At 47.3% G+C, this 24,798-nt stretch overlaps 7 protein-coding genes and 1 non-coding gene across 8 annotated transcripts; 2 read left to right on the top strand and 6 right to left on the bottom strand.

Moving 5' to 3' along the window:
• Positions 1-1,156: 1,156 nt before the first annotated feature.
• On the top strand, positions 1,157-4,725 carry POJ06DRAFT_281583 (uncharacterized protein; the record flags this gene model as incomplete). The annotated part of the gene is made up of 5 exons (XM_056189956.1): positions 1,157-1,502; positions 1,566-2,406; positions 2,460-4,075; positions 4,125-4,231; positions 4,285-4,725. The coding sequence occupies 5 exons, from the start codon at positions 1,157-1,159 to the stop codon at positions 4,723-4,725; spliced, it is 3,351 nt and encodes a 1,116-aa protein (XP_056044039.1).
• Positions 4,726-6,074: 1,349 nt separating this feature from the next.
• POJ06DRAFT_107742 (uncharacterized protein) lies at positions 6,075-7,662 on the top strand. Its single transcript, XM_056184007.1, has 2 exons — positions 6,075-7,247; positions 7,299-7,662. The coding sequence occupies exons 1-2, from the start codon at positions 6,265-6,267 to the stop codon at positions 7,342-7,344; spliced, it is 1,029 nt and encodes a 342-aa protein (XP_056044040.1). The 5' UTR covers positions 6,075-6,264; the 3' UTR covers positions 7,345-7,662.
• POJ06DRAFT_107758 (Formamidopyrimidine-DNA glycosylase N-terminal domain-containing protein) lies at positions 7,439-9,185 on the bottom strand. The gene is made up of 5 exons (XM_056184008.1): positions 8,964-9,185; positions 8,216-8,898; positions 8,133-8,162; positions 7,979-8,073; positions 7,439-7,925 (listed from the first exon to the last, which is right to left on the bottom strand). Exons 1-5 carry the CDS (start codon positions 8,979-8,981, stop codon positions 7,627-7,629), a joined length of 1,125 nt encoding a protein of 374 aa, XP_056044041.1. The 5' UTR covers positions 8,982-9,185; the 3' UTR covers positions 7,439-7,626.
• Positions 9,053-10,583, bottom strand: POJ06DRAFT_107729 (Alpha/Beta hydrolase protein). Its single transcript, XM_056184006.1, has 2 exons — positions 9,643-10,583; positions 9,053-9,585 (listed from the first exon to the last, which is right to left on the bottom strand). Exons 1-2 carry the CDS (start codon positions 10,264-10,266, stop codon positions 9,391-9,393), a joined length of 819 nt encoding a protein of 272 aa, XP_056044042.1. The 5' UTR covers positions 10,267-10,583; the 3' UTR covers positions 9,053-9,390.
• POJ06DRAFT_t47 lies at positions 10,521-10,606 on the bottom strand. The gene has a single exon. It is a non-coding gene; the product is annotated as a tRNA-Gln (tRNA).
• Positions 10,607-11,360: 754 nt separating this feature from the next.
• Positions 11,361-12,811, bottom strand: POJ06DRAFT_281587 (pyridoxal phosphate-dependent transferase; the record flags this gene model as incomplete). The annotated part of the gene is made up of 2 exons (XM_056189957.1): positions 11,361-12,275; positions 12,341-12,811. The coding sequence occupies 2 exons, from the start codon at positions 12,809-12,811 to the stop codon at positions 11,361-11,363; spliced, it is 1,386 nt and encodes a 461-aa protein (XP_056044043.1).
• Positions 12,812-15,418: 2,607 nt separating this feature from the next.
• Positions 15,419-17,057, bottom strand: POJ06DRAFT_107835 (uncharacterized protein). Its single transcript, XM_056184009.1, has one exon. It carries the CDS (start codon positions 16,824-16,826, stop codon positions 15,591-15,593), a length of 1,236 nt encoding a protein of 411 aa, XP_056044044.1. The 5' UTR covers positions 16,827-17,057; the 3' UTR covers positions 15,419-15,590.
• A 5,533-nt stretch (positions 17,058-22,590) lies between these two features.
• On the bottom strand, positions 22,591-24,258 carry POJ06DRAFT_253175 (isoprenoid synthase domain-containing protein). The gene is made up of 7 exons (XM_056187602.1): positions 23,964-24,258; positions 23,771-23,911; positions 23,635-23,715; positions 23,452-23,574; positions 23,150-23,389; positions 22,963-23,097; positions 22,591-22,907 (listed from the first exon to the last, which is right to left on the bottom strand). The coding sequence occupies exons 1-7, from the start codon at positions 24,084-24,086 to the stop codon at positions 22,701-22,703; spliced, it is 1,050 nt and encodes a 349-aa protein (XP_056044045.1). The 5' UTR covers positions 24,087-24,258; the 3' UTR covers positions 22,591-22,700.
• Between the last annotated feature and the right edge of the window lie 540 nt (positions 24,259-24,798).

The raw sequence follows: 24,798 nt of genomic DNA on the forward strand, positions 1-24,798 counted from the left end.
TTTTATCGCCTCAGGTTAGATTTATGTTAATAGATGACTGAAGAAAAGGAGTGCTTCTATATCACTTCTGCCAGCAGGCATTAAAGTCACGATAGTCAACTGCTGAAAAAACCAGACCAAGATCACTATTAGGTCACATCCGGGCGGCGACCTTGCTCCTTCGCCGGATGATGTCTTTGGAAGACTGGGACGAGACGAGCGTGTCCATCAGCCGACACAAAACTGAACCTCTATATGTAGAACACCTGCCAAACGAGGTCTAATAGTGGAATAGTGAAATATCAGCGTTGTCCCGGCCCATCGCGTCAACAAAGTTCTTCAGAGAGTCACATTGGTAGGTGCAAACAGAATCAAAACTGTTTATGTAACAGACGTCAAAAATAGGATATTGCACCTGACAGAAACAGAACAATTCAGTGCCATCCATCGCCAGAGACCAGACCGCTACAAGCTAGTGATGTAGACTTACTGGACTGTTGTTCGCGAAAAGTAATGATTACTAAACAACCGTGAGTTACTACCATTACCAACAATGTCCCATGAGCTCTTAAGCTATGTGGCGACAGTTTAGTTTTAAGAAGTATGACGGTCACGAACAATTTTCCAGCCAAAAAGGAATATTTCGCTAAGAGTGTGGTGTGAACACTGGGAGATCTTCCGTTGATCACGATGTGATCAGACGCCGCGTTGCCCGTTATCGATGGAGGCAAAGTTCATAATCCACTGAACGCGCTGTCAGAGCAAACAGGGGCAAGGACGAGCACCATTAATATGTTATAATATAGAGCACCGATTCAAGTTACATATTAAGGCAATTGAATTCATAGAGGTGTTCAAGTGTTGCACATATTCGCGGCACTCCCTAATTATTCGACGGCTCTGACCAGGCAATTAGCATACGCAGTCCGTCGATATTACAGTCCTTCTAGTCTCAATACTAGACCGCCAAAGTACGGCATTCTATGACAGTCAGCATTATATACGGTCGTCGGCTAGTCAGAGGATTTGTTCCGTTGCATTAAAGTCCTAGCCAACCCTCTTGGGTCGCATATCCACCGTTGGCCGGCGCTAAAGCCACACTCTCCATTGCTATCCACTGAATAGATATTGTAACGGCACAATAGGAGTTGGCCCATATTGTCAGGCTCTGAACCATATGAAAGCATTGTTGATGGACAGGGCCTCAAAGCCGCCTCTCAATCCATTCCTGGCGGCATTATTCCATCCAGGTCCGAATACCTCTCGGTCGCGGGATCTAGTATCTGCCCTACAGTCGCCCCGGAATTACGTTATTTTGGTCCCTACGACAGCGTCCATATTATACACTATTGATCAGGAGTCTTCGGTGTCATTCGCAGAGCTTTGCACACATGAGGAGTTCCTATCGTCACATATTATCAAGATTGGTGTGTCGGCAAAGGCGATCGGAAGGGCTCGGGTGTACTGGACATTGAACGGCCGGAGTGTGGTGATCAAAGATGATGTTGTTTACACCAACAAAGGTAATATATTTGCAGCGCTGTTATTTTACGTACTATTATAGTCAAGTCTGACATTTCTTGCAGGGTTTAAATCAATCACGCAGGCTCGAATGCTTTCAGATCGTGTGTACACGACTACCTCCGACATTCTTCCCTATGGTTCGCAATATATTATATACTACATATCACGACCACTAATTGGTTCGGCGTTCCCTCTGTACGATTTCAAGCCAATCTTAACGAATCCTCCCGTTAAATCACCGTCAGAGTCCAAGAAAATAACGACGTTTACACAACTGTTATCTCAGTTCCCGTTGATTGCTAGACAAATACAGGAGCCTTTGAATACTGTGTTTGAAGATTTCGATTGTACGGATGCCACTGAGCCGGATCTCGTCACGATGATTGAAGAAGTCATGGAAAAGGGAATCGCCCTTTTCCAAGCTGTTGACCACTCGATAGTGAATTCAATGGCTAGTGCAACAGGATTAACAGGCCCCGAGATCGAGAAGATGCTGGAAAGTTACGTCGGAAAGCATCTTCACAACAAGATCTGGCCGCGACTAACAATCCTGAGATCGCTGAAGGATTCAATTATTCGAGCTGCAGTTAAAAATATGAAACACACTAGCCTAGGGCAGTTAGGAGTCCAGCCGTATTGGGTCGAGGGAGGAGATACGATAGAGCGGATGGTAATGACTGCTGTTATCGACCTAGAGAACTTAAGTAAAGTGGAAAACGCTGCCGCACAAGTCGATAGCTTGGTCAAAATATTACGGAATCTAGGAGTGGTTCCACCATCTAATCAGAATGGAGTCAATGGCAACGATGAGGATTCAACCTCCTCCAAAGAGAACAAAGAGAAAGTCGCCAACCACTCCAGTGTCAGCGCTGATGTTCTTGTCAGTTTGATGATCATCGTTGTGTAAGTTCACAATCAATTGGCGATCTATTGGCTCTGAGGCTAAATTCCTTTAGTACATGGTCCAAACTGGATAATCTCGATTCACATCTCTTCTATATGCGCAACTTCTCGTTCATGGATGTAGACACGGGTGAAGTCGGATACGCATTATCGACCTTCGAAGCAGTGATATTTCATATCATGAACAACAGCTCAAAACTTGCGATAGTTTCAAGCGCGAACCAGTTATTCTGGAAAAGCATTAGGGATGGCGGCGATATATCGGTCGCGTTTGATTCTCCCGGGGAATATTTTGGATCTGGCGGAATTGATGTTTCTGAGATTGATTCACTGGAGCAAGTTTACCGAAGTCGGAACGCGTCAGGCGAGAGCGCAATCATGATGGCCATACAAGCACCAGTAAAGAATTTGGAATCATTGAAGCTCTTGTTATCTAAGGGAGACGTGTTCCCGATGGAAGCAATTTGGAAGGAGCAAAATGCTCGTCAAACGACACTTCTTTCGGCTGCTATTCAAACAGCAGACAAGGAGATTGTGGATGCAATCTGGTCAATATTATCAGCGAACTATAGTCAAGACGATTTGAGGAAATATCTTTCGCGAAAAGACGAATGGCAACGAAGTGTTGGGCACTATTTGTTCTACCTTCCGGATTTAATTGACGTACTAGGCGGTCTGATATCGTGGGTGGATAAAGATCAGAACGGCCAAACGCCATTATTTGCTCTGTGTCGGTCCTACGACAATCCCCGTTATACGGATCTCGTGAAGATGGGTATCGAAACGGCCACGAAGTACCAAATAGGAGGCGGTAGCTTGCGGTTTTTGGATCACGTCGATGCGAAAGGAAACACGCTTTTACACATCATGAAGGATATTCAGTCATTGGAGCTGGTGGTCGATATAAGTGACATAGATCTGAATCGTGTAAATGATAAGGGACTTACTCCATTGATGGTGAACAGCAAGTTTTCTCGCATTGGGGCTATTGAAGCTCTTACGAAGAAGCCAGAAGTCGACATAGGCCGCCGGAACTTTCGTGGCCTTAATGCCGCAGAATTGGCCAAGGATGAGACTACAAGAGCACGCATAGAAGATATTACACTGTTTCGGAAATGTCCTATACGTGACAACAGAGTGACGTCGGTACTGCGAGGATTCATATCGGATGATAACGTTCATTTCGTTCTGAAGTCAGGGATTATGCCAAATTCATCGACGATTACATCGGTGCGTCGAACGTTCACAGATTTTACATTTATTGCCAAATGGCTAGCATTCGAACTTCCAGCTTCTTGGATTCCAATTTTACAGATTCCACAAAATCCATTCGCGGTGCCTTCGAGACCCGCGAGATCTGTTGTCAGAGATGTGCAGTTCAAACTGGATTCGTATATTCGAACATTACTTCTACATCCTACATTCTCGACTCATGAGCTCTTGTGGGAATTTTTCTTGGTCAATGAGTTTTCAAAAGATTTGTCGGAAAGGAGAAGCAAACAGAAGTATGAAAGCCGGAAGGATACTCTCGAGGAGGAGTTTCCGCCGCTGGAGAACACGGATGAATCAGTTGTCTTTTTCAACCACGCGTTGAAGGAGATGTCCTATCTCGAACAGCCGTTTCTGGAAGTTCTAAAATGTGCCCATTCAATGCAGTACAAGCGGTTAGGTATGTGTCCAATACAATTGTCTATGTTCGATCGCCTGACGTATTACAGATCTTGCGGAATCTTATCTGGCGGTACAAGGGTATTTTAAGACATTAACCTTCTTACCAATTCCATGCATAGAAGCGTTAACTGAATTTTCAAATCTCTATCAAGTGGTATGCCAAATGTTCAATTATAAAGAATTCACATTTGCTAATTGTCATGTTAGTCTGACTCTCATGAAGAGACCTTCGTTCAGGAACTGCGAGCAGCTTATGGCAACATCAAAGCGGTGATGGAGTCGCTTACACGACCGAACAAGCTCATTGATGCTCTAGCTGCCCAGTCCAATCAACTGTCTCGCTTTCAGACGTCGCTGAACCGAACAAGTACAAGATTCCCGCTGGGATTGCTGGACGACACTAGGACCCGATATGCGCATGATGCGACTTTGAACATCCAGACCGCAGAGAACGAAATCACACGACTGGGCTCCGAAATTCGCTATTCACAGACCATTCTTGCATCAGAGCTTGGCGGATTCAATGAACTACACGAACGAGAGTGCAGACGAGTTGTTAAAGAATACATTACGGAGAAGATCAAATGGGAAAAGGTTAGGCTGAAAGGAATGAAAAGCGTTTTGGAAAAAGTCAAAATTCTTCCATAGAGAGTACATTTGAATAAGTACTAATCGGCGTTCGACTAATCGCGGTTGCATGAGGCAAGTAGAAGATTGGGAACTAGAGCTGTCATGACCTTCCTTTCTCATTTAGCGCTGATACAAGGGTTTGTTGTAGTTGGTCTATTATGGTAAAGAGTGGGATAGTTGTTTGTCAGTATCTTTGGATGCCTTTGTTAATTAACTCTGTCTTGTTGTCTTGCGTTGGTTAGTAACGGTTATTGCGCACTTGCTCTTTGCCACTTGCATTTCTTGTGGGTTATTATGTTTGTAATATACGCTCTTATTTGTATCTCGCAATTATATTATAGTGCATTATCGAGAGCATGTACCACTATTGCCTTGGTGTAATGGTCTAATAGGGAAATTTAAGCGGCTACCACAGTTGTATTGGAAACGCGTTTTGCTGTCAATTTTTATCGCGTATTAGAATAATCACACAGAGCCCCACGACAACAAGTAACCGGCAACATAATAGTTACGGAACTGGGGTAGACTATACCGTATCCGGTACATGAATCTGTAACCATATGGAGCTAATAGCTTGCGAAAAATATATGCACAGTAAAGTCTCCTCATGGTACATAACAATCATGCCTTTGACTCACCTGGATATCTACACTTTCCAGACCCTCACACCACCTGGCTAAACACAATAGATCTAAGTTCTTGCCTCGTACGCAGCGAAGAGTTCCGGTCTAACCTCATATTGATATAATCTAAACGTCGAAGCGCTTCTTCGTTTCTGGTCGTGGTGATCATCCAGCCGGATATTGCTGGGAAACTAGGACTAAGAATTGAGTCCAGCACTTAGACCCACTTGAAAGATCTCCGAACACGCCATTGCCATGGAAAGCAGAAAACTCGTTCTGAGCAATGCCAGTAGTCAGAATGCTGTATCACGAAGAGTGGATGACGAAGAATATGGATTGATTTACTCTGCGAATCTTCCTTGGAGGTCATAATTGCTCGCTACACATTGATATGGGCCAATCATTTCATCGTATTGAGTTAAAAGTGCAGTAGGTTAAAACTATGTCCCAGAACAGCGTCGCTTCCCTTTGTCCAGTTACCAGAGCACCAATTGTAGTGGATAGAATAAGTGCCATATTATAAACAAAGTGGAGTGTACCGTTGCACTCGTCGAGGCAAAAACCAACTCAACTGCATGCAACGGCACATGCAAGCATATCTTGACCGAAAATAATATAGCTCATACTTGACGCATAATATACTGCTAATAGAGTCAGCATTACTTCTAACAACAAATTCATTGTTCACATATTCCGAATAAATCCACTGGTGCTATACTCAATGACGCGTGTTCATTCGTGCGGCGTGGTCCACGGAATCACAAGGACGTCCAGATGCTTCCAAAGTTAATTCGCGCCGCCTAAACTTCAGGCCATTTTACTTCTCGCGTACCGATTTGCAGCACTAATTATTAAGACGGGATTTCAGCCGATCACGAAGTAGTGGCAGATCTCAAGTTTGGTCACTATATCAAAATTTGATAATACAGCAGAAATGTCTTCCAAAGAGGATCTAGCCCTTGGAATCGTTGATTTCCTGCAAAATTCGCTTGCCGATGGTACCGTCTCCGAGGATGATAAAGATTCTGTCGAAGTCGCCATCCAATGCTTGACCGACGTTTTCAAAGTCGATCTATCAAAACGAGACGCAGTTCTCGGGGCGCAATCGCTTCTCTCGATTTTTCAGGCATTCGAGAAAGTCCGGGATGCCAGGGCGAAAGCCTCAGCAGCGGCTGCTGAACCCACAAAACCGGCCTCCGCCTCTGCTGGTCCAGCCGAGGCTGATAAAGCCAAAGCCGAGGAGCTGAAATCCGAAGGAAATAAGTTTGTTGCGGCGAAGAACTATCCTGCGGCAATTGAATCGTACACCAAGGCGTTGGTGCTCGATCCTACTAACAAGATTTTCTACTCCAATCGAGCTGCGGCGTACTCCGCATCTGGAAAGCATGATATGGCTGTGAAGGATGCCGAGAGTGCTTTGGAGATCGACGAGAGGTATTCCAAGGCTTATTCAAGACTTGGATTAGCCAAATTTGCGCTTGGAGATGCCGAAGGCGCTATGAAAGCTTACGAAAAAGGTATTGAGATCGAGGGCAATGGTGGATCGGATGTCATGCGACGAGGTTACGAAACCGCGAAGGCCCGTGTGGAGGAGGACTTGCAATCTGCCGTTCCCGAGGACACCGAGAGCACTCGATCTGCTGCTGCGACAACCGACCGAGGCGCTGGTGGTTTCCCCGATCTATCAAGTCTTGCGGGGATGTTCGGCGGCGGTACCGGTGGTGCTGGTGGTATGGACTTCGGGTCACTGATGAACAATCCTCAGATTGCGCAGATGGCTCAACAGTTCATGTCGAACCCGGGTGCAATGCAGGGTTTGCTTAATAACCCGTCGATTAGATCGATGGCTGAGCGATTCCGAAGTGGAAATACCCCTAGCATGGCGGAGATGATGAGTGATCCCAGCATTGCGGATATGTAGGTTGCAAATTTGTCGTATTCTGTCGTGATTTGGACTGACGAACTTAGGGCTCGAAATTTCATGGGAGGCAACAACAGCAACGATAGTTCTTAGATGTTGGCATGATTTCAGTATATGAGTGATGCTGGTTGTGTATATACCTATATTATATAAATTGAGTAATGCTTTTATGCTGTTATTTTGCCTTTCGGCTATATTGAGACTTTGTTAGCTTTGACTATTTATTATGACCGCTGATGATCGACTGCAATCCTGCAATGCTGAATCATTGCTAGTTTCGATTAGCAACATGTGGAACCAATGATTCACAATTCACAATTTAAGATCTGAGGTCTATGACATTGTCTACTAAGTGTGCTTTTCTTGTCCATCTTCCTACTTCGTTTTTCTTCGTTTTCGTGACGTTCTTACTTCATTCTCGTCCATTTCCGCTTTAACCTTCTTAGGCTTCGCTTTAGCTTTAGCTTGCCGTTTTGCCTTACCCGGAGTTTCGTCCTCGTTGTCCGAGGCAGTCTCCATTCTCTGCACCTCGGGGACAAAACAGCTCGTGCGACCACCAACTGTAACGAAATCAACGATATACCCATCTGCTGTCACCGGCCTTTCGCCCTTTTTCTGCCGTTTACTCCATCGATGCATCATTAACCACGATTTCGGAAGTTTCTCCGTGTCGCCTGATAAAACTTAACATGTCTGTAGAAACGAAATCATCAAGAACGAGCATTACCTTCAGTTTCGACGGCTACTTCGCATACTTCGCAAAGGAATTTGTAGAGAATCTGCTTCTTCTTCAAGCTGATATTGTTGGTGTATTGTTCCGGACTGAGCAAATGTAAATAAGTCCACCAAGCATAAAGAAAGACACTCAGTAAGACACTCACTGTATTCGCGATTGAAACAGAATTTCATCCCTACACGGTTACTATTATCGAGAATATGAAGCTGATCATGGTGCATAACATACGCCATCCAATTGCCAACACCAGCGCATACTGCCTGGTCTAGCAGCAAACTCTTGATTGGAACTTTCCGTTTTGCGAGCACTTCAAGAAACTCATCCCGACTCCATCTACTTTCGACTTTCGAAAAGTCGGGCCCCATCCGAACCAAGGGCTCGACCTTCATAAGTTCTCTCTCGACGTGCTCAATTGTCTCTGCCTCCTTGTTAAAGATTTGCAAAAATCTTACACGACCCAGCCTCCGTGGGTCTGTGAACGCAACTTCGACGCCATCGTCCGTGCTTAAAAGAAACTTGTGGTACTTCGGCGGCCATGGTTGATTAGCTGCGATTTCGTCGTAGTTATCCGGTTTCTTGCCGTTCCGAGAGCGTTCCATCGGGAAAAAATGTGTGTGCACGTTCCGGATTGTCAGCCAGCCGGTCATCCCAAAATGCATCAACATAACACCATATCCCCCTGCCGTCTTCTTCGTCTTCTCTGACTGCCAACCGCCACTCAAAACCATCCAGAAATATTTGCCGTGTCGTCCGACCTCCGCTATCTCTCTGGACACGAAGGCGGTCTCGATCTGCGAACGATCTTGCGGAGACAGAGATGGGAAAACGAGCGTGTCTTTTGAATCTGTGAGGAATTTGGTAATAGTTTTGCCTTTAAGGCTCGTGGAGAGTAGCTTAGCGGCGTGGGCAACCTGTTTGTGCAATATTGAGCGTCGTGCGAAGCGAGACTGTTAGGGGGACCCGGCAGACCACTTACCTCCCCTAGTTCCGGCATTTTGATAACCGTTCTCTGATTGCTACTACCTGACGAAATCAAGAAGTAATATAAATCGAATGGTGTTAGGCAATCGACCAGGAGAATAGATTTCCCAAAGAGACGGAGTTGTGAAATATATGATGATTGGTAGTTTACACATACCGATTTCACGTGGTGGCGCGTCAAGGAAGCGCGTTTTGTGAAGTCATGCAGACGCGTTGTTGAAGAACTTTATGTTGTTCGAAGTTTGGTGACACTGTTTTACATCTGCAACAATAATAATGAAATTGCCGCTCTTGTGACTCAAGCCGACAATTTCTAATGGCAGAGCTTTTCCATCCCAAATATGGCATGGCTTAACGACAACCCAACCGATACAACCAACAGCAGTCTAGACTAAAGCGACACTCAATAGTTCAACATTTCGTTACAAGTCGTCAACATAATTATATAAATCTCTCAAAACATCAAATAATGCCGTAGATTCCACCGTAGCATCATGTGATCCGCCGTTAATCACCTTAACTTCCGGCTTCCAACCAGCGTCTTGGAGAATACTGTTCATGACGTTGGTCTGGTTCATGCTCAACAGCTGATCGCCTGTCGACTGTACTAACACGACCTGACATAGTTGTAGTCAATGTCGATACTTAGAAGATAATCTTATCGGAAAACATACCTTCGCATTATGCGTGCAATCAGACAACAGTTCGCGCCACTGAAACGAGCTAGGCGAAGCTTCGTCCCACAACTCCTCGTCCTCGCCAAATGCCTCCCATATAAACCCTTTGTATGATTGGTACTCCTTTCCTAGTCCTACTAAGTCATAAATGCCTTCGACTCCCACTAAGGCTTTAATCCTGTCGCACAATGATGTCGAAACGCCCCTCGTGGCGCCTGAAATCTTTCGTTCAGCGATCAATGTCGCGAGAACCTGTAATGCGAGACACGCGCCTGCTGAATGTCCTATTATCACTATGTGAGAAATGAGTTCGCCATATTCGGATACTAGCAATTTCAAGCCGGTCAACACATCTTCTAAGTGCGTCGGATGCTGTACGGCGGGAGATAATCTATAATCCAGTGCCATACCGCCCCATGTTGGGGGCAGCGATTGCAGCAAGAGAGGTATTCCCATGTCTTTAGTCTGTCCTGGATCTCGCCAGGCACCGCCGTGGATGTAGATTACCCATGGCACGGGCCTGGTGGACGGAGACGGTGGGAATATACTCATGGATTGTTGAGGGTGCGGACGTGCTATTGTTGGCGTGTAGAATGCGGTTATTGGCGACGGACGCGACATTGTTGAGACCAAACTAGCACGATCTGAATTGTTTAAATTACTTGTTCATTAGGGCGATGGCAAATGAAAAGACTGCCAACGTTACTGGATGTGTAGTGTCGTTCTCAATGCTGCCAGCCAAGAGCTCTGACCAATACCACCACCAACTTCCTGACACCTTTACCATCCACCACCCTCGCCTCCGCAGATAGCAAAATTTCATTATCCGTCCATTGGTATGAAAATCGCAATAAGGTAAAAAAAATATATGTATCAGGTCCTGCCCGGATTCGAACCGGGGTTAGCGGAACAATCTTTACCTATCAGAATCCGCTGTGATAACCGACTACACTACAGAACCAATTTGTTCACTTTCAACCAAATTTTAAAATTTAAACTGCAAATCGCAACCCTAGCCCTGACACTAAACCCCTTTGCGTCACTGGCGTGCGTCTTTTCAGTCAATTTCTGTGATATTCTTGTGTTCGTCTATACTCTATACTTCTTGCATACATAAAGTAATATAAATGAAGCATTCCTGCAATTTGCGATATCGGTCGCCAACCAGTAACAGAAATTTGCACTTAGATTAATATCTGCAAAGTGCTTTACATGATAATTTCGCTTGTTAGTATTGACAGGGGCGGAATGGCATACCTTGCCCTCCGGTGCCCGAACTTGCATGATCCAGGCACTTTAAGACGTGGACCCACGCTGTGTCTATGGACCGAGATAACGAAGGCATTTGACTAGCAGCCTACCGCTGAAGTACGCTACATTGCACGGTCACCCAGGCGAGACGACGGTCCTACAGTTATATATATTACCTCACTCAATTGCACATATATCTACCTAGCTCTCCAGCTTGCAGTATAACTTAGTTATACGCAACATTAGCGCTATTTCACTTTTAGTGGGGTTTTTTAGCTAAATCCCGTCGCGTTATTAGTGGTAGGTTGATTTATTTTATCTCTCAGGATTTAAATTATATCTTAACCCCATGTTGTTAATAGCGCGTTTTCAGTTTATCTACGTTTATAAATCCAATTTAGAAGAAATAATTTAAGAAACTTGCGGATAACGAAAAATATAAAGCAAATAGATTAAAACTAACCCTACTTGCTGGTCTCAAGGAGGTTATCTGGTAAGCCGAGCTTTTGATCCACATATTGCTGTGGCTTGTGCCTGATTCTCTGAATAACATTTCTCAGTCGCTGAACTCCTTCAACCAACTCGTCTTCAGAAACATACGCAAATGTAAGGCGGATGTGACGATTGAAGTTATGATGCTTGCCGTTGTTGTTTCCATGAACCTCAAACATCGCTCCGTTGCCCACAATGAGATTCTCTTTATGCAATGCCACTTCCGCTACGAGCCTAGACGGCATATCCTTTGGGAGAGTAAGCCAAACAAAGTAGCCGCCGTAGGAAGTGCCGTTTGGTAGACTGGACTCACGACATTCGACACCGAGCGGCGCTAAACGCTCATGAAAAGCTTCCATAAGCAGGCGGTGACGACGCTGCAAGGTCGGCCGAATTATCTTAGAGAGATGAGTCTGAAGGTTGCCAGTCTGTAAGAGCTCCGCCAAGATCGATGCACAAAATTGGCTTGGTGACCCCCCGGACATCGTTGACCCTGTCTGTGAAAGGCCAAAGGAGAACGCTTTTGAACCTTCAAGCCATCCCGTCCTGATTCCGGGACCCGCAATTTTGCTGAAAGATCCATTACTTACTGCATAACCAAAGCCGCGCGTGTCTTCAGGCGCTTGGCCCATGCCTAGGTCAATGTCGCATAGTCGCGGCAGACGCATCTCTGGACGTTCGAGGTTCTCTGCCGAGCCATGAAGAGGCCACTGAAGGAAGTCGTAAACATCATCACATATCACAAGTGCGTCATATTTGCGAGCCAGGGTCACAAGATCTTTTCGCCGGCGAAGAGACATCGTCTTGCCGGAAGGATTGGCAGACGTAGGCACAACATAGACGACATGGCGATAAAACTTGTGGTATTGTCCAGCATCCTTAAAAAGCTGTAATCTGTCAACACTTTTCGTCAAAGAAAGGGTTGAGCCCTTGTCATGTTGGGGAGGACCACCTTGGGAGAAGTGACAGCCTGCTGCTGTTCATCAACTTTTTTGATCCCTTCCTCTAACTCCACCAAGTCAATGCCTTCTTCGTCCTCCGAAAACCCTCTGATTCTTCCTTCGAACCCTGCATCTCGAAAAATAGTGCAAGCAAGGTGGTAACAAGGGGCTACCATCCATATTGCGCGCGTATATGCCGGGTCTGTAAAGCTCTGCAGAATGCACGCAATATTCTGACTGGCACCACCAGAAATGCAAATTCGATCGGGATCGCGAGAGACATTGTAGTGTGTCGAAAGCCAATCTGACAATGCTTCGCGAAGAGGTCGGTAGCCCAAATCATCGCCGTATTGTAAAGCAGGTTCGTAAATGGAGGGGTCAGACAGAACTCGCTGGGCAGCAGCGGACAGGTGGTGCACCGGAAGAAGGTCAGGCGCAGGCCAACCACGTACAAGATTGATGCGCCCGACGGCAAGTGACATGGTCTTTTCTTGGTTGAAGTCTTTCGATGACCTTGACCGGACACAAAAGTATGAGTGGAAAGCTTGGAGAATAGATTTTGACGATGACGTCGTGCGTGGACCTTGTACGCGATGTATGTTCCTTTGAAGGCCATAACCCTTACCTTAACCCTAACCCTGACCCAGCAGTATTGCAGAGGGCAGATGTGGCTCTCGTGCTTGCTTGCTTGCCGGGTGCCCACAATATTGCCGGCAAGCCTTAGGAAAGTGAGCTTGTGCCGTCGCACGATATATATACAAGTCTGACCCCGACCATAGACGGAAAGCAGGGTCCATGGGTCCCCCCACTCATGAAGAAAAGTCCATCGTTGCAAATTATCGACAGATAACATGGCTTGCACACCCTTTTTTGTCAGAGGGCAAATCTTAAGATAAGAGACCAAACACCATCGTCTCTTCCGTAGACATAAGACAGCTCATCACCACTCTATTTTCAAGGAGCGTCAATGCTCATCAAAACCAACAATCGGTGATGACAGCACCAATATCGTCGACAGAAGACAAGAGAAGGCACAATATCCCAATCCGTCCCGCCATCTGTAATCCTCGACTGCGAGGGTGCAAGACAAGAGGGACAGAACAAAAGGCAAAAACATCTACAGCTTCTCGTCGCATGCCACATTCGCTTAGAACTGCTCAACACTAGTCAAACCTGCATAACGGAAGGGCACGAACGGAAAAAGGAACTCATCAGTTTAGTTTGTCAGCGGACAAGGTAAGTAAAACAACAATGGGTAAATAATGCACAACGTACGGGATGCCGTGTCCGAAGCGATCACGAGTTGGGATTGCAGCCATGAGTCGTCCTGCCATCTTCTTTCAGGTTAACACTGGCTGCCAGTCGGTGTGCGCGCTTGGGACGGGAGCACGGAAGAATGGCGCAGACGAGGCGCAGACGCGTTCGCCCAACAAGATTGTCATACGACATGCCGCCGTGACGTTAGATGAACGCTGAATTCAGCACGAAATGTAGATTCGATCTCGGATAGGTTCGGACGACATGAGTCTCCTCCCTGTTCGGCAAGCCCTACTGATCGCGCAGTCGTCACCAAGGTTTACGCAAGAAAGCAACCCTGAACTGAACTGTGTGAATCTCATTCCTGGAGGCAAACTAGCAGGACAGGGTAAGGTTTAAACTGTACACATTAGTCAAAAACCTCGCTATAACGATACTCGATCCCTCATATAATAACATCTGGCGCCGTGATTCTCAAAATTGGTGAAAAATCAGTTCGTTACAACGATTGCCTTCCTAAACAAGTTTCGTGCTTCGGTATTACGATCAAAAATTGATGCCCGGATTACATCGGCTTAACAAAACTTGACCGTACCTACGACGCACGGTGACGTCGCCTCGCATCAGCGGTGCAGACGCCGCCTCCTGGGCTGCTGCTTTTTTTTTCCTTTTTTTTTTTTCGAGAATGATCATGGTGGGCTCGAAGATCTCAGCTGCCAGCGGCAGCGTTGTTGGTTGAAAAGTTTTCGCAATAGAGGGTGGTTCCAAGCAGCAACACCGCGGATGATGGTGAACGTGGCCATTACCGGGAAGGCGATACTAGCTACTGACACCACGTCTCATACCTATTGCGTAAATGATAGTGTCGAGCAAGATAACGAGGTGACCCTATCAGATATTGATCTTACTATTTGCAATGCCGGCGTGTGGTCTGTATCGTAAGTACAGACAATGAACTCTTCATCTTGTCACTAGACGAGTCGCGGGCGAGTCAGCAGGTGTCTGGAAGCACAGAGCAGAAACAAGCTCTAGTACTGGTACGATGGCCGGGCTCATCGGCACTGCGCGGGGCGCATACTTTCCCACACTCACTGTCATACTTGCATGATCGGCTTACTCGAAATTAGACAACATGTGCATTTCCCTGCACCGACCCGCAACTAGCGAACAAAAGCAGGTGGAAGAATATCGAGCCCAGAGCAAATCCTGTCGTCGTCTCCTTAGTACTGTGACTCTTGTCACTTGGATTTAGACTTGCTGCGCGCGCGGCCAGGGATAACCACATGGCTGTGTACGGTGGCCTCTGTGCAAAATTTTTCTCGACCATAGAGCATCTTCCATCAAGTGAGGATACTACACATCGCCATCCACCTGATCTCCGCAAAGAAAATTCTCATTCATAACTTTTTTGCACGCGCGGTTCAAACCTTAAGCCAGAGAACGCGCCGCAGCCGCCACGCCGTGACGTGCCGACGGCGGGACGGTACAGCTACACGCTACTTGGTAGACATGTACGGTACTGTGCTGCCGAGGCAGCGGACCAGTGCGTCATGAAAGTTTTTTCGCAAGTGGCAGGTTCCGCAAACACTTGACCTTGGCGAAACTCCAAGACTGCCCACCTGAATCCGGACTGATTATTCTCCAAATACAATCCATACATCAAGGAATACGACAGGAAATGTTTCGAATATCGTACTAACAATTATGCTTCAGTCATGAGTCGTACATATAATGAAATCCCCAACATTTCCCTGACCAGAATATCAATATGATCGCCAAATATGCAATTTATACATTCCCAACCATTCCATTCCATGCCTGCAATTAACTAAATCGAAACATACGTGCAAATTAAACAACTGTGTACCCCGAACTAAATACTGAAATAACGGAAAACCGAATACTCCTTCCACATGCAAAAAGTCTATCACCGATGCCCAAAGCAAAACACAGAGAAATCAACCGTAACCGATAAATAACGTACTAAGCAAGATAGGGCGCAGATCAGTGCCGATCAGAACGGTTGACATTTTGGTACACGTCTTGATCTGTGCTGGACCGCATGCTGGTCGAAGTATCACCGGTGGGGTCAAGTAAATTGGAAATACTTGGTCGCGACGACGCAACGTTTGGGCGTGTGTCCAGCGGTGATGGCTCCGCGTGATGACCGTCTCGAGGAGTGTACTGTAGTAGATACGCGCCACTCGAATTCGCGGATTCTGAAGTCGTCGATGAAGCTTCCCGTGGCACCGGCTGGCGTGGCTGGAAGTAGTCAAGGCTGCTTTGAGCCGGTGATTCGGAGGCGTGACCGTATTGGCCCGGTGACACAGAGCTCGCTGACGACTGTGGCCTAGTAATGTATGGCAACACAGGAGAGAAATGGGTTGACTGTGTGAGAATCGATGGCGAAGAAAAGTCATTGTACGTTGACAGTGGAGTGGCTGCGAATGACGATGATGGCGGAGGGACCGGCACCCCGCCGGGATCTGATAGCGTGCTCGATGTCGATGAGATGCTGTGTGCGCGACTAGGTGGAGAGTAATACGGCACGGCATGCGCTTCGCTCCCAGGCCGGCGAACCGTGGAGTGTCGGTAGCGGGTTGGATCAGTGGTAGAATATGCTCGCGCGTGAACGTCGGACGAAATTCGTACTGGAGGAAGCAGTGCCTGTCCCGCGAATGACTGCTGTTGAATAGGCTGATGCATAGTTGGGAGGATCGGCGACGTTTGCCGGGCCGCGGACGGTGCAACAGCGGCGGATGGGAGTTGCGTCGGCACGATTGAAGGCATCTGATACTGTTGGGGCTGCTGCTGCTGCAAATCAGGCAAGTGCGGTGACATTAAAGGAGAGTAGGGATTCGTCTGCTGGGCTTGATACATTGACTCGCCCGGTATAGTTCTGCCGATTGTCGAATAATCACTTGGCAAGACACCTACAATGGCAGACACAGGAGTGAAGATGCATGGCTGACTAAATTTGATGCAGTTCCTACATCGAGGATCGGCAGGGTTGGTCTCAAATCCGGCACAGCGAATCTTCGCCAGCGTTAGCAACTTAAAATGCTCCACAGGTAACAACGACAACAATCCTACCTTCCGACGACGACAGTAGCGACAAGCAATTGCGCTGCGCTGGCGCGTCCCTCCTGAGCCAGAAATGGGCACGCCGTGGCCACCGCCCGCGCCGGAACTACCTGCACCTCCGCGGACACTGCCGGTCACTGACCGTGAATGAGACATAGATGGCGACAGCGAGGACGGACGGAAAATCGCCGGCGTTGCCCAATACTTGAAGACAATGTTCGTATTCTGCTGCCACGACGATTAGCAGTGCTCGACAAATGGTATTGGAATGGTTTTGCTTGTCCTGGATCACATACATGCGCGTCGAGCAACATACATATCCTGATGCAACAACCGTGCAAGTAGGGATAGACTTCTGATTACAGACGTGAAGTCAATTGACAGAGTGATCGTGGAGCGAGCGAGATGGACAGTAATAAGACCGATAGAAAAAAAAACTGGAAAGTTTCAAAAAGCGAGCAGTGTTCGAAAAACGGAGTCTACCTAATATTGTTAGGCAAAAACAGGTATGGCAGGCCAGGCGGGATCAAGTCGTGTGGACTGGAACTTTGAATATATAAACTGGACGGGAGAGACCAGGGACTGGGCGAAAATCTTTTCCATGGGGGAGCGGTTGAGCTAGCGCCGAGAGAACCTTTTCGCCGCGAGCCGTGGGTGAGAAGCAAGCAAGAGCAAGAAGCGTGGCATCGTGTGGTCGGCAAGAGCTTGAGCGAAACCGGTGAGGACAAAGCGGCGGCGGCGGTTGGTACGGAGATGGAGGTACAGGTACCGAGCGGATTCGCGTGCGCACGAACACCTCCACGTGAGACACCTTGCTGCTGCTGCGCACGACTGCCGTGAACCCTGCGTGCGGACCTGATCACAACCCAGCTCAAGCGAAAATTTTCGCCAAATTGGTGTCTGCAACTCGCAACGTGTGATGAAGCAGCGTCGGACAGAGTCACGATGAAAGCCATCTGGGTGCGGGTCCTCTCGGGCGAGGTAGGCGAAGTGACATAGCTGCAATCTATGGACGAATCCGACGGGAGGGACGGCTTGTCGGAGATCTGCGACAGAACGACACAAGACCCTTATACTCGCAAGCGCAAACCGCCAGACTATCTGTGACCATCTCGAATTCCAGCCAGCGATCCGATGCCCTCAATTTATGAGCCGTCCGCCGCCCGCCGCCCCACGGGTAATCGCCGACTAAGGCTCTGGCCTCCAGATTCCGGACTTGATGAGCTGCGCATGCACATTGGCGAAAAGAAATTTATGTCCCTCACCCGTCCAATTGCGAATGAAAATTGGAGCTATTACGTACCTCTGTTAAATTGCGTGAAATCGATGGAGTTCGCCGCTTGCTGGGGACGCCAACGTATATTTAAACTAGGAAGCAGTTGTTTGCTGCAGTGGTGTTCACTGGACGGCTCAATCCGAACCTGACTTCGATAAGAAAACTAAGCGACCTGTCGCAAAATCTCATACTAAACCTACTGAATGTGGACGATGAGATCGGCCGATCCAACGCCGCTGTCGGTGTCGGCAGTCTGCCGGGCGGCGATCGCGCAACTACTGAAGCGACACAGAGACGCGCAGTGGACAAGAGGCAGGCAGCTGAAAGGAGCGGGCGAAAGGCGTCCTGCACGCGTGGCGGGGCAATTGCAGAGGTTAAGTACTGTCGATATCGATCGAAGAGCCATCGCCAAACAAACCGTGTCATGCACCCATGCACCTTGCCGCTACCCGTTTCCGCCGATACACATCCCCTATCGCACCTGCCATGCTAGCTCGTCACAACAGGGTCTCGCGTCCGCTCGACATGACCCAGAAAACAGTCTACATCCGTTGCACTTGGCTCGTGCAACCGCGTATGAGTACTATCGCAGCGACAGGAACCCGCTTTTGCTGTTCCCTTTCTCAGCCGCGGTCCGCAGCAACCACACTCCGTTAACAACTTAACAGCTATCAGGGCCCGCGCGTCGCAAGCTTTTGTCATTTTGCATTTGACATTATTGGCAGTTGGGACTTCGGTGTGCTTGGGACATATTCATTGGGACAGAACTGCACCCGGCGGCTCAGTGCAGGTATAGTACTTCCCGTTCGGGAAATGGAAGTCCCGACTCACGCCGCACAGAGCTGACCCGGATGACAAAAAAACCTAGAGCAGTGCAGTCCTTGCATCTATCTTACCCACAGTGTGCCGGTATCACCATCTGTTGTGCCCATCATCGCGGGTCGCCGAAGGAGAATCTGCAGCGGTCCGCTGTTGAAATGTCTTGGTCTTGAACTCTGACGCAGCCGTGTTTCGCGAGACGGGTCCGTTGGCTCGTATAGCATTCTCCATCTCTGGATCCCATCTGCGGCGTAAATGATGATTAGTTTGACCGGCAATTGAAGGGGTAAAAATCCAATCACCTCAAATCGAAGGGAGTGTAATGGTCTGTACCCTTTTTGCGACGTCGTCAGTCTAAACAAGGGAGGACACTCGCAAAGATCTCACCAGCAGATCGGGCTCATCAGCAGGTCGTCGTATTCGCGGTCCGGAAATACGATTTGGCTGTTAATGCCGTAGTAACTACTAGCAGCATTCAGGGCGGTTTTTGAAGTATCCATGTAGATAACATAGCTGTTAGGCCTATGAAAACACTCGAAATCACGGTCCGTGAATCCCGATACACATTCGATTTTGTTCATGTGACGCTTACTCGATAGCAGCAATAACCATTCCGCCGCATACGTATCCCATCTGGACATTCATGCCAAGAAAGTTGCTGTAAAGAAGAAACATGTGGTAAAAATTCACGGCATCCTGGTATCTACTACCCCAGACACCGAGACTTTCAATTGCCGGGAAGTGAAATTATGAAGAGTTTCTCAGGGCGAAATGCCGATGGCTACGTTGCCCAACGCGTCGCTTTTACCCGTCCGGTGATACTACAAGGGACACATTTCTTTTTGCTTTTGCGCCGACGACGTCCTGCCCGGCTCGGCAAAACCGAAACGGTCGTCCTCATGAGAGCTACCCATGCAAGTGCCCGTAGCTAGACCGGATCCAGATTAGTCCTGTCGAAATTGAACCGCAGAGGATTCTCCAAATTATGATGTACTAGAGCCACTGCAGAAGCATATCGGCATTGCGGCAGCTTACGGTGATGCATGTGCTAGATCACGAATTGCAAGGTGTCTCGTATTGGTCCGATACCGTGTTGCTATGATAACTGCCTCTTTGTCACCGCGTGCGTGAGCCGGGTCAGGAATGCTAATGACTAACTTAGTGCGAAGAATCGGATGGGCCGGTGGAGGCTTGCGAATAGTAGCTTACGATAGAGGTGAGCGGGACAAACGCCGCAATCAAGCGTCAGTTCTAAGGCACTTAAAATGAATCAAGTACTTGACTAAAAGAATATCATTAAGGGATTACAAATATCGGTAGTAACTGTGAACACTTACCACTCCAAGAGAATATCAATTGGGAAGATGAGATGTACATTTAAAGAGTATGGTACATCTATGTAAGTGAATAATAGCATGTACTTTATAAATCACGGTTGTCACTTCCATAATGAACGTTCTTATCGATAAGTCCCGGCTAGGGCTGAGCACGGGACCCCGCTTATCGTGTTGTTGGGACTTCCGGTACCAAAGCCAAGTCTACACTATCCAAGCGAGATGGGCTACATGAACACCGTACGTACACGATAGATCATCGCATCTGCGTCGCATCATTCCATTGGGTTAAACGTTCCTTGTCCGCCCAAATCTAGCTAACGAATATCAAAGGATCGTTGTGCTATAATAATAGTGACCCCACTTGAAATGTTACCGGAACCAGGGCTTTTGGTTGGAGTTCAATGCCACCCATTTTGATCTATAAGTCCCACGTTTGCGTGAGCTACATCTGTTAATCCAGCATTATCCTACTTGATCGTGATCGGCATAGTCAGCACAAGCATTGACGATCCCGGCCTCCACGGATGGTAGAATTCGATAAAATCTGCCTTGATCTTAATCAATAGAGCCCCCTACATTTGAACTAGAAAGGTTTTGACTATAACAACGAGAACCAACCTTGGTCCCTCAGCCAGATTACCGGATTCGGGCGGCACAATGATGCCGTGCGAATGGATGTGAAACCTCCCATTGCCCCTGAGATTTTGCCAATGCGGCGGAGCTTGGTGAACCTTGTATCTGGCTTGCGTAGTTGGTGTATCGACTTTCAGAATGCCGTCTGGCTTTAGATATTTCAAGTTTGCAAATGCTTTAATGTTGCAAATGTCATCAGAAGGCGACCATGTTACTCTCAATGGCTGTCGTCGTCCAGGCTTAATATACTCTACCAGAACGGTTTGTAGGCTCTTAGCATGAGCGGACTTAGTTCTCGCTTCAATCAGATAAGTTTCATCAGATAACCGGTTGAAGTAATCTTTGCGAACATAGATACGTGTCAACGACGATGCATTCCTCTTGCCGACTGGCAGGTATACGCTAAGCCTTCGGCGCCGCTGTCAACTAGCATATCTGGAACGCTAGGAATCCGTGCCAGCCGGTAGTTCGGACGGCTTCCGAAATCGTTGACGTTGATATCGACTTTGGTGCTCTTAAAGTTGTACCTACTTATTTGTAGAGTTTCTTTATTTGTACACGAAGTAATAGCGCAAGCCTGCAATTCAGCACTAGACTTATCATTGCTTTACAAGTGCTATCACAACGTGGAGCTTACAATTCCTTCATCAATTACCTAAAAGGGGAACTATAACCGCTTCGACAACAGTATAGTTAATCTCCCAACGGGTCAGGTCTTCAGTTGACCCTGGCATGTGCCTGCCTAGCCCTGTCAACCTTATGGAGATGGGAGTGGGGTTGCGTCGGTGAAGGGACGGCTTGCGACTTCCTTCTGCCCCGGCGAATCTATCATCCTACAACGTAGTGTCTTGCTGTGAAAGCCGTGATCGCGCAATTTCGTCAGCAGGGTCCCTCATAAAATTTCGACGCCCTACGAGCTTGAGAAGTTCCCTTTGCTTCCAAACTGGTGTCTATTTCAAAAGCAATGGAAGTTATCGAGGGGAACTCGTGCACGGCGCGATAAGTAGAGGTAGGCTTAGCGTAACTATAAAAATGAAACTTTATTATTGCCCTATCAATTTCACTACAGACGAGAGATCGTATTCGTAAATTATTGAGCCTCTAATGTGAATGCAACACAGACATGGCGAGTCGCAATCCTGCCATATATAATTCAGCTCAATGTAAACTCGATTAGCTCTATACTTGAAATCTGTTTAGCCAATGCAGTGTTTACAGCTACTTCATATTGATCGGCGTAGCGAATATACCGGTTGATGAAAGGAAATTCGAATTCGTTGCTGTAACATTTCTACAAGAAAATATTCACTTTAAAGGGGTTATCGGCTTGCAACGAATCGGCTTAAGGTGATTTACTGTAATCATTGTAGCTGCCGCGCGATTAACCCGCGGAATCGCAAAGTACAACCCGCAATTTCCCGGACCTCTGTACGGTTGCGTACTCATTCGCCCGGGGTCGATTAAGACGAGTCACGAACGCATGTGTTTGATAAGGCCTACGATTCCTCGTCCACTACTTGGCTTGAGCGTCGACGCAATCTGTTATCGAATAGGCGGCAAGCGAGATATCCCATATGAGCACGAACTATCCGTTGTCTGGAATTCGCGTCCTTCATAAACGCAACATTCCTGCTAAATTCGGACTTCGAATCTGCCAGCGGGTATGGGCGTACGGACGATGGACACACCGCGCTTTCGCGCTTGTCGGTATAGAAGGCAATTGATTTCGCCTCGCTTCTACGATTAGTTCTCTAAAACAATCTTTCCTTGGACTGCGAGGAATACTGCGTTATTTTGGACATACTACAGCTGGATGATATTCTTGAGTGCATACCGCAGTAATTTATTGAGTTATTAATTACATTGTTCTCCATGATAGGGGTGATCACAAATAACAGAAACAGTCTATCCTTTTTCTCTATTACGTCTCTCCGAATCATACAGGTCTATGACCGCGTTCAATGCTTACTTCTGTCTCTTGTAGATTTTAGCCAAGAACGCACTGAGTACATCCTTTTGGAATCCTCGGCTCTCGTCGACGTTGTCAATAAGGGCTCTTATACGGCCAACAACATCCTCTTCGTACTTGAAGTAGTCGTTCTCGAGATCCAGGTCCCTGTAGATTGCTTTGACCTTGGCCTCACATGCACTATCTTTCTGACCGTAGTTCTCCTGAATGGAATATTAGCGACTGGCAAAAACCACCTCAGAACAATTAGGTACGTACGTCCAAAATCTTTCGTTGTTCCTGGTCGGCTTTTTTCAGGGCGGTATTAATCAGCCAGCTGCACTTATTGTCAAAAATATCGGTTCCGATCTTTCCAATAAATGCAGGATCACCGTAGCAGTCCAAGTAATCGTCCTATGTAAGTTAGCACTACTCAGGCCGATCAGGAAGACGTATCCCGGCGTACCTGAATCTGGAAATACTCTCCGAGAGGAATAAGGACGTCGTGCGCCTGCTTGAGATCCTCAGGACTACCGATGCCGGCCATGTACATGGCGAGCGCGACGGGGAGATAAAAGCTATAATAGGCTGTCTTGTAAATGACGATGAACGAGTGTTTCTCAAGAGAGAATTTCGACAAGTCCACTTCATCCTCGGGCGCGGTGATGAGGTCGAGGAGTTGGCCCAGTTCTGTCTGGAAAGTGACCTGTGTTCAGCAATTAGTACCCTTGCCGTTGACGTTGAGGACTAAGGTAATAATGGGCTTACGTCATGGAAAAGCTCAATGAGATCGATGTAATATGGTTCGCTGCGGAAGTACTTCTTGAGCAAAACGTAGATAGACGTTTCCAGCATGAACGCATCGTTGATTGCGATCATTCCAACCTTGGGCTATCGGAGACGTTAGGTATTACACAAAATTTGAAGTAAACCGTTGTGAAATGCAATTACCACCAAATACCAGCATGGCTGCCCACGTCGGGTTTTGGAACTGTCCATAATGTCGTCCGATACCAAGAAGAAGGCTTGGAGCTTAATCTCAATCAGTAAGACTTCCCTGCGTAAACTGACTTGCATTCAAGCATACCAACTCAATAGCCCATCCCAAAACTGCCGCCTTCTTGTACTCCTCGTCAGTCAAATCATCCTTGCCTGTCAGGATTTTGTACGTGTCAATCACCGACAGCCCACGATTCAGCTTTCCGCCCACGCCGTTATAATACAAGCTCTACTTATAATTACTCGTTGTCCGGTAGATCGACCGTAATGAGTCATGTTACCTTCTTGAACCACTCAGTAGCCTCAGGGGAAATATTATACTGCTTCAAGACGGCGAGTAAGTCTTCGACCAATGGATCGAAAGCATCGATGAACTTCTGTTTAACAGCAGCTTTGTCTGTCATCGTCTGTTTAATTGAGAATCTCACGAAGGATTGCGATGTAGTTGAGCGAAAGAAACGATGTATATCCAAGTCACTCGCGCATCGGCTCACAGTCCCGAGAGCGAGCTCGCCGCGACGACATCGCTCGGCAACATAACCATCACGCGTTGCGGAATTTATGCAAGTCAAGGCACTCCGACTTTCCAACGCGCCGCAAAAAGTACGCTTCTTCGGACCAACTGCCTCTGACTGTGTGGAACTCGCAAAAGAACAAAAGGTGGCCTTGGGTTGAAAATAAATCACATAGAGTAATTCAGCACGAGCACTACATATACGCTAAAATATTGTTCCAACATTCCACGGCGATCAGAGATGGTTATGTCGCGATCCAGCCAAAACCCTTGTCAGACAAGTCCAAGGCTCATTTATTCCTCGCGACGGTATTTGATTTTGTCAATGCCATATATCATGCTAAACTTCGTGCCCTTTTCGTTTCCGATCGGCTGTATACTACGAACGTTTGATGGACAGGAGTCAAGGGACGTCTCACGTCTCACGACCGATATCTGTGCCAGAACAGAATAATATGTAGTTGTTAGTCAATTAGAGACGGGTACCGAGCCTGTAGATATCGACGGTGTGTTTGGACACGGGTTGCGGTCGACAGAGAAAGAGATATACATATCTAAGATTTCGGGTTGACAACTGCCGTTGGGAAGCGACCAATTCATTT

This window comes from Lipomyces tetrasporus (assembly GCF_029532465.1).
Source record: "Lipomyces tetrasporus strain NRRL Y-64009 chromosome Unknown POJ06scaffold_5, whole genome shotgun sequence".
Taxonomy (NCBI): domain Eukaryota; kingdom Fungi; phylum Ascomycota; class Lipomycetes; order Lipomycetales; family Lipomycetaceae; genus Lipomyces; species Lipomyces tetrasporus.

Coding starts and splice junctions, on each gene's coding strand:
- POJ06DRAFT_107742 (XM_056184007.1), top strand. CDS start 6,265: ATGTCTTCCAAAGAGGATCTAGCCCTTGGAATCGTTGATTTCCTGCAA. Junction 7,248..7,298: donor GATCCCAGCATTGCGGATAT/GTAGGTTGCAAA, acceptor TGACGAACTTAG/GGCTCGAAATTTCATGGGAG.
- POJ06DRAFT_107758 (XM_056184008.1), bottom strand. Junction 8,074..8,132: donor CTGTTTCAATCGCGAATACA/GTGAGTGTCTTA, acceptor ACATTTGCTCAG/TCCGGAACAATACACCAACA. Junction 7,926..7,978: donor AGTAGCCGTCGAAACTGAAG/GTAATGCTCGTT, acceptor AAGTTTTATCAG/GCGACACGGAGAAACTTCCG.
- POJ06DRAFT_107729 (XM_056184006.1), bottom strand. CDS start 10,266: ATGTCGCGTCCGTCGCCAATAACCGCATTCTACACGCCAACAATAGCA. Junction 9,586..9,642: donor ATTGCACGCATAATGCGAAG/GTATGTTTTCCG, acceptor CAACTATGTCAG/GTCGTGTTAGTACAGTCGAC.
- POJ06DRAFT_107835 (XM_056184009.1), bottom strand. CDS start 16,826: ATGTCTCATTCACGGTCAGTGACCGGCAGTGTCCGCGGAGGTGCAGGT.
- POJ06DRAFT_253175 (XM_056187602.1), bottom strand. CDS start 24,086: ATGACAGACAAAGCTGCTGTTAAACAGAAGTTCATCGATGCTTTCGAT. Junction 23,716..23,770: donor TGGGATGGGCTATTGAGTTG/GTATGCTTGAAT, acceptor ATTGAGATTAAG/CTCCAAGCCTTCTTCTTGGT. Junction 23,575..23,634: donor AGCCATGCTGGTATTTGGTG/GTAATTGCATTT, acceptor CGTCTCCGATAG/CCCAAGGTTGGAATGATCGC.